This window comes from Leptidea sinapis, chromosome 24, assembly GCF_905404315.1.
Source record: "Leptidea sinapis chromosome 24, ilLepSina1.1, whole genome shotgun sequence".
NCBI classification, from domain to species: domain Eukaryota; kingdom Metazoa; phylum Arthropoda; class Insecta; order Lepidoptera; family Pieridae; genus Leptidea; species Leptidea sinapis.
Window position 1 is genome coordinate 5654599 of NC_066288.1, and position 8518 is coordinate 5663116.

General features: G+C 34.2%; 1 protein-coding gene across 6 annotated transcripts in view; it reads right to left on the reverse strand.

Annotated features, from left to right (window-relative positions):
• Nucleotides 1–5441, reverse strand: part of LOC126971597 (solute carrier family 22 member 2-like) — an 82624-nt gene extending 77183 nt beyond the window's left edge. For 3 of the 6 annotated variants that reach the window (XM_050817933.1, XM_050817932.1, XM_050817934.1), the window contains exons 1-3: nt 5227–5441; nt 914–1115; nt 441–541 (exon numbers count right to left, since the gene is read on the reverse strand). In XM_050817933.1, the coding sequence (XP_050673890.1) occupies nt 441–541; nt 914–1115; nt 5227–5387 (464 nt within the window). In that variant the 5' untranslated portion in view covers nt 5388–5441. The remainder of the gene's footprint in view (nt 1–440; nt 542–913; nt 1116–5226) is intronic. The other 3 variants (XM_050817930.1, XM_050817931.1, XM_050817929.1) reach the window with 3 other exon arrangements.
• Between the last annotated feature and the right edge of the window lie 3077 nt (nt 5442–8518).

Genomic DNA, 8518 nt, shown 5'->3' on the forward strand with positions numbered 1-8518 from the left:
ATGGTTAGGTCCTGCCACCGATAGGCACAGAGGAGGATGGAATGAAGACTTCCCTACCTTGCAGTACCACATCAGCAACAGCGTCAGCAGCGGCATCTGGATCTCCCAGCGAAAAACAGATCTGCCTCCACGGGTAGGATGCAAAAAAGCACCGCATCTCGTCCCACTCTGCTGACCTATAGTGCCACACGCAGCGACAGCCTAAGAAGCGGGGCCGTGTTAGGCGCGTGATCGGCACGGTGCTCCGGATCAGGCAGTGGTCCGACGATCCCAGAGGAGGGTCAACGGAAACTAGGTAGCCGATAATTCTATTATGCACTAGTGTGTAATTATTACTATAATGCACGTGTGTGTTATAGTTCGGTTTATGGCCCTAAGAACGATGTAATAAGTCTCACTTTACGAACAAGTATGTTTACAACAATATAATTGATACTAACTTATCTGAAAGCCATCCAGCGACAACCATAGATATGTCCAGCCCTATGTTGTGTATCATACCAATGCTATTAATTTTCCACGGCTGACAGGCAAGGTTGAGCTGTAATTTATTGTAAGACAATTAGAAACAATTTGTGTATTTTACACTTTTGTTGACACAGTACAAATAATATAAGATATGCTTTATCCTATAATACCAACCAAAATCTTTTGTTTATGGTGCAATATTTACTTTATGAATCTTCATAATATGTATTTGCATAAGTATTGCAATACTTACTAATATTACTCTATTTTTAGCTATGATATATCATATCATTTTCCATACCGGAAAATCATGTATTGCGTGCGTATAAAATCTTGAATTGGTGTTTTACAAAGTTAGTACATAGCTAGATTAATAAGCCATGAAGTACTTAGTAGCTTTGCTAAATTATTTAAGTAAGTAGATTTTAGGATGTGTACTGCATACCTCACCAACTATAGTATTGTTACTTTCATACACCCATTTGGTGCACATTTCTGTCTCGTTTCTGGAAAAGCTCTCATTGGTGCAAGAGTTTCCATCGTAGCCGGTAAATTTGGGTGCAGAACATTTGTCATGGATGACATCTGATGGCCACCACGGTACTTTGTATTTTGGGTTTATGTCGTCACATTCGGGTATATAGCATCTGAAACAAATACACGGACTCCTTATCTGAATAGAATTCATGTTCATGCAAAGATCGAAGATATTTCGATGTGGATTTTAATGATGATCACAACTGTATTACGAGTATAATATGCCTTATGAACCATTTCCCAAATTGCCGCAAATAAGTGTAGGTAATAGCGACATTGACCACGCGAATCACTGATACTCCCGAGCCCACGCGGTTACTTGTACCCTTGATATTTTAAATTCGTCGTGTCGATGTGTCGAGATATCTGCGTCTTCGTGAGGAACAACAAAGCTGGCCTCTCCGTCTCAAGGTTTTCGCGGTCGGCGTTTATGTCGGTGGACCTCAAACCCGATGTTGAAGAACTTCACATTAATCATTGAGCGAGGTGTCTCGGTTTTATTCCTTCGTAGCCTTCACAGTTAAGCGATAAGCGACGGGTGGCGATGGATACTTCAACTTAAGCAGAGTAGGTACCCTCGTAGAAAAAACACTTTCAGGATTGCTATGACATTGGGGTGCAGGAATGCGGGGACGGGCGGGCAGCTGTACTAACCTATGCAAAACATAGTAGCGCTTGGCCGCATTTTAAGCTACTTTTCAGTGCGACTACTTCGATGAGCTTAACAAGTTTGTGCTGTCACAACATGACATCTACATCCATGCATTAAAGTGCACTTTTGTTTGTTTAAATTCAAAAATCATAACTTTCATCGACATATTTGTTCTAACTAGTAACAGATACAATATACACATACGACACAGCACCCAGTGCCCACGCCATCACGTCTTGCATTCGAACTCTCAACCGACGTAAGTACTTACTATTTGTAAATTTTCGGAAAAGTAATGAGCGAAGCGAAGCTGAGCGGAGCTTCCACAGGGTGACTCCAATTGATATCTCTGTTAAATTGATTCTCGGCCATTTCTGGACTGATTTTAAAATTTTTGGACTCATAGAAAGCTTTCGAAATTTTCTAGGTTATTATCAAGACAGAATTTTGAATTTCGACTTGATTGAATTATTATAACTAAAAACAATCATGATATACAAATTATTCTAAATAAGCAAGCGCTATTTATATTTATAAAAAAAAAACGAAATTCTCATATGACCAAATAAGGCGCTAATTCCTCTTGTTTAAATATGGCGCCAAATTGCAAAAGATAATTTTTATTGTTTTTGTTTGGATTAATATTGTTTTGTTTTTGTACACAGACTTAGTTTACCACGCTTCGCTCAAATATACGCCGTAGCAAAGCGGTACGACGAGCCATTGCGTCATCCTAGTAATTTATTTGAGAACATTCCCTAGTTTACTCATTTCCTTGCTCCTATACTTAACATGACTCCCAGAATCGATGGAGATGTAATCGATTCTATATTACTATATGACGACCAGTCAAGTTCTGACAAAGTCGTCAGGAATGTTCATCGAACTACACTTGCTTGGATGACCCGGTACTGAATCTGATGTAAAGTACTTACTATTCTTGGTTTAGAAACATGGTGTCTGTCTGTCTGAAACTGTCATTCTTCTTCCCCACAAATGGTTTTGACACTTTTTTTACAAAAATAAGGCTCAGTAACTGCTTGATAGCTAACACCCCATCAAACTCCAAACTGTCACCTCATAATAATGATATAATGCTCACGTTGAACTGTGCTGACTCATTGAGAAGTTTCTATAGATCATTGAGCATAAACTCCGTTCTGCTTATTTAAAAATGGAACTCGATAGTAATAACTTTCTCGTCAGTAAATACAGGTTGTTATTTTGACCTAATGTACCTATTAAGTTTTAAATTATGAGTTAAGTAATATTCAGTCGGTCTTACAAGCTAACTAGTCTGTCACCTCATCTTTTACAACACTTTGTGACGTGATTCTGTGTGCTTTATTCGTTTCCCGAGATAATTCATGAGCTCTCGGGACAGGATTTCTTCATATTCTTTCTTTCTCTGCTTTGATCATACTTAAATATATATACTTATAAATACGTGAACGTACAGACTGTCCCCAAACAGGGAAAACTTCATTGTACCAATCAATTGTACTTGTACAATAATGAACATTGGACTGAGAATTCAAACGGTATATTTTGTTATTGTAACAGTATTTATGGCCATAAGTATTTTATTACATTGTTTCTTACTTAGTCAGTAAGTATAATCCTGTAGTCTTCAATTGTCAACATTGCTTTACAGCTATTGTTGTTTAGTTAACTACCTACTTATTTGACTTTATGATTTCAGCCTGATAAAATTTTATATATACTATACATTATTTACAAAAGCAATATAAACGGTTATTATAGGTATAGATAGGTACTTGGTTGTAACATAATATTCCGGTACTCTTATCGAGCTTTATCTGTAGTTTATGGGGAAGATAGTTCGGGAAATTTGGTATTAGGTATATTATTCCTCTTCAGACGTTCGTTTATTGAAGGATTCCTTCCTGGCTTGTGGAAATCTGCATTCGCTACAACCGTACATAAGGGAGCGAGTGGAGGGGGGGGGGGGATAAATCTAATAAATGTATCCCAATAGTTTTCGTCTTCAATTACAAGCCGATTACAAGCAGTTATTATGAAAATACTTTTTCTGGATTAAATCTAGAAGTGTGTATCTACTTTATTTAACACATTTGGTGCTCCTCGAGGTTCCCTTTTATTCTCTATATTTCTTAATGATTTTGCATCATGTTTTTCGCATCTCGCATTCTCAATTAGTTAGTTAGTCTATGGTGGTGATACAATAATATTTACGCACGTCCAATCATTCAATGGTTGTCATCTTTTACAGGCAGACTTGGATAGATTCGATAATTAATAAGTTAGATCTGAATGTCTCTAAGTGCCTTGCAATAACCTTTTTTTTTCGGAAAACGAATCTGATTAAATACAATTACAAATATAAAAATAAAGTTCTTAAGGTGTAATTATGGACTTAAAATTGATCTTAGTCATAATTAGTTAGTCAGTGATCTAACTGTTGGGAGAAGATTGCATGAAGCCAGTTTTCATTCTCGCCGACTACTAAGAATTCCAGATTTATGGCGTGGCAATCGCGGACGACGACTTTTGTGGGCTGAAGAACATACAGAATGGAGAGACATTCGGATTGGATTTCTTCGAGATTCACGAAGATTAAGACTTTGGCGAGCTCCAAGCAGGCATCCACAAGAACAGGTGCATTCCTATCAATGTGGTACAATAAAGGTTTGGGCTGGAATTCGTATGGGCACACGAACCGATCCCATTTGGGTTAGAGGAAACATGACTGCATTTAATTACCGCACTGAGGTAGTGGAACCTGTAATTATCCCGCACAGACTGCAATTGGGTCCGGAGTTCCAACTCATGCACGACAATGCCTGCAATTTACTGGCCTGACCATTCACCCGACATGAATCCTATTGAACATGCATGGGACATGTTACAAAGAAGAGCGGGAATTTTAGGAACTGTTTCTCCAAACCTGGTAACGGAAGAGCAACTCTTTGTTCATCTGAAAAGAACCTGAGAGAACCCAACAAGATTTGGATAACTTAATATTGGGTATGAACAACAGATACCGAACTTTTATTAATAAGATAAAAGTTAGTTAACTTCAGGTGTGGAAACAGCGATTATTAAATTTAGAAATAAAACCGTATTTGGTATTCTTGTCTATTTTTTTTATGTTTTACTTACGTGTACAATGAGTCAAAATTGAAGTCAATTGTAAACGTAAAAAACATTCCAAGCGACCTGCTAGCTGCTGTTTTTTTCTATTGTACAATTAAAGCATAAATAAGGTTTTATTCCATATATAGTTACTCCGTATATAGTCACATGAAATTATTTATAGATTTCCAGAAAATATAGTAAATGTGAAATTTCCTTAGATAAAGTTGATATGTTAGAGACACAATATGCCACTTAGTGAAAATCACTCTTTTGCACACAAATATTTATATGATTTTGTAAATGGATTTAGCTTCTTCTGACGTGCAGAATATAAGTATAGTAACTTGCCCCCAAACTTAACCCTTGACTGGCGATGCCATTGATTGACACATTCGTTTTCGATGAGCAATTTAAATGCAATGAATAGGTAACAGAAACGAAACACTTACCGATAACCTATGTCCCCAGCAACAAATACAAAATTAATCATATTCATTGATACAAAAACTATCGGTAAACATATAAATATATATTGAATTATCTGATATCGGCCAAATTTCTCCAAAATATCATTGACCACAATGTTTTCTTTACTGTCCATTGTAGTCATGAGATCAATTAAAATGCGACGGTCGTCGAATCTTCAGATTACAGCGGCTGTCTTTGCAAGAATGCGAAACTAAACTAACAATTATTATAAAATATCTTCCTCTATGATTATATTATGATAGCATTGTTTAATTTGCTATTCCTACTGATAGTAAGATTATAGGTTTATCATTATTTCTTAAACACAGACTCGACATCATAAGAAGATCTACATTTCTCTGGCTCCGCGAAGCGCTATAAAGCTATATATATATATATATATATATATATCGACTAGAAAAGTAGAAACCTCCTCGAAAAACTCGAAAGCATTTCCAGTGAAGCCGGGGGGGAAAAGAAATACGTGTACCATTATTTACGCGCCTTTGAAGTAAAAATTCTTTGACGTTGATGACATATATTGCCAAAAATTTATAATCTATATATATATATATATATATAAATGAACTGCTGTTCGTTAGTCTCGCTAAAACTCGAGAACGGTTGGACCGATTTGGCTAATTTTGGTCTTGAATTATTTGTGGAAGTCCAGAGAAGGTTTAAAATGTGTATAAATATGACAATGCTCGAAATTAAATAAAAACAACAACTTTGTTTTTCCTTTGATGTGTCGTTGAGAAATCAAATTGAGAGAAAAGTTTAAAATTAATAAATAATTAGAATCTTTATATCTTTCACAGGAGGTAAAAAACAAACTTTAATTTAATTATTGATTATTTCTTATTACTTTATATGGCAATACGACGTTTGCTGGGTCAGCTTGTTTAAAATAATTATCATATTAATAAAGTACACTCAAAATTATTAACAATATACTTTAAAAATACGAATATGAAGCTACAATAGGGTATATGCATGTAACTTATATTTAGTTGAAATATTATTTTTTCTAATCTTTATTATTATTTATTTTATCTTAGTTAAATTGGTTTATTTTATTAAATTTGTGCTGAATAATAAATATTAAATATACAAAAGTGCAATAAAAACGCGGGAAATATAAAACATCGAAACGCAATGCTATTGGTTGAAGCGCAGTGTGACGTCAAAGTCTAGTTATACATAAGCAATCGTATGGTTCCTAGATATTATGTTCGGTGGTTAGCGATATATTAAGTTATATGTTGGATTTTCATTATAATTTACAATGACTGAAAGTGAATTTGTTAAAACGCAATCAGATAATCATCCAAAAATATATGCGTTTATGATGCTGTTTGATGAAGTGTTTTTGTTTATCAAGGAACTTAACATTTAAATAACCACTTTAACTAATTATTCTATGTAAATAAAAATATTATATTTGAGTATTAGTTTCTCTCATTAAAGGTTACCTTAACTTATTAAATCTATATCCCTTTAGAAAGTAAAGAAGTAACAAATATAAACACAAGCCAATAAATAAACTTTCTCCCCTCTAATATGAGTGTGATTTTTTATTATAAACGTAAAAAACCTCCGACTGAACAGATAACATAAAACTTATAGCAACCCTCTTTTTCGCCTGGATTAAAAAAAAATACCTAACTGCTACTCCACTGATGTCACTGTCCAAATCGGGTTATTAATTCAAAATACGCAGCCGAAACTGAAATAGTGTTTACACTGCCGCCTATTTACCAATATAATTTTAAACAACTGGAGTAAACGCAGAAATGTATAGACATAGTTATTATGATGTCATTTGTGGCATTTGCCATATTCCGGCTTTGATTTTGTATGAGGTGCATTGTCTATATGACTTTTTAATAAATTACAGAAAAAGCAACGAAATGTTATATTTTACCTGATGTTATCTTGAAAAATCCGACTGTAGTTTACAGAACAATCTATTACTGACACTAAAAAGTAACAAATAAAAAAACGTTTAAAAAAACCAACTTCAAAAAATAAAGAGTACAATATAACTTAATAAAGATTTAATTTTATAATACACCTCTTCTGCAAAGCTAATACTTTTAACATTAATGAAATACTTTAATTTGTATGTGCTATCTATTGATAGGTTTGAAGTCGGTGCCAAGCCAGGTGTTACGCGCCACTTGTGACTTTAAACGAGATACCTTCGTCTAGAACAAAACAACCCAAGAGTCGCAGATAATATCAGTAAGCTGTTTTATAATATTAAGTTTTATTTTGTTTAGTTTGTCAGTGCTTGAAAATGTGTAAGGATAAAAATAGTTGAAATAAATTTGAAAGAAAAGATGGAATGGAGGAGAGTAATGTTGATATCATAATTTGGCGGCCATCTTGGATTTCTAAAATCATCCAAATGCAAATCAAATCTGCCATCACGAAATTAAAAATAAGCGCGATCTTTAAATCAGCTTTGTTAAACAGAACAAAGCTATCAAAATTTGCATAAAAAATGGGATTAAGTACTCTTTACTAACCAATCTCATATTTATTATCTTAAGTAATTAAAAACTAGCAAATACACCTTACACAAAAAAAGAAAATAAATATTCAAAACTACAATTTAATTTTATTTTCAATGGGTTATTTTATTGTACTATGGTTTCTTACTGATGTCATGTGACTGTTTTCGTTGTGTTTAAATTGCCTTATTCTACACTATGATTGCACAACTCGTCATTTTTTCATCACAATTTATTTTTATTTGGCGATCGATGACGTTGTCTTAGAGATGCTTGACAGATACTGAGAGAGCGGGGAGAAAGTAGAGTTAACAGTTAACCGCAATTTTCTTCGACGTTTTCACAGCTGCCACAGTCTGTCAGAATGACCAGTACCTAGTTTACAAATAAATAAGATAGTTTAAATATCTAAATAAAATAAACACAATAATTTTGGCTGTTCGTTTGTTGATACCGGGTAATATACGGAACGACTGAACCAATTTTGATGAGACTTTTTCGGTGAAATAACAACTAAACTGTTATACAGATAAAATTGTTATTTATTTAAGATTAAAGCCATTAATATGTTGTTTATATTCGATTTTACCTTTCGTGAGCACGGCATCTCAGCAAAGAACTATTCTTCTCTTGCCATCCAAATAACAATTTGAAACTACATGCTTTGAGCTAAGCTATATTTTATAGAAGGCTTCTAATTTTTTATCTGTAGAGTAGTCACCCAGACATCTTTAAATTTTTCATCCGCCGGGAA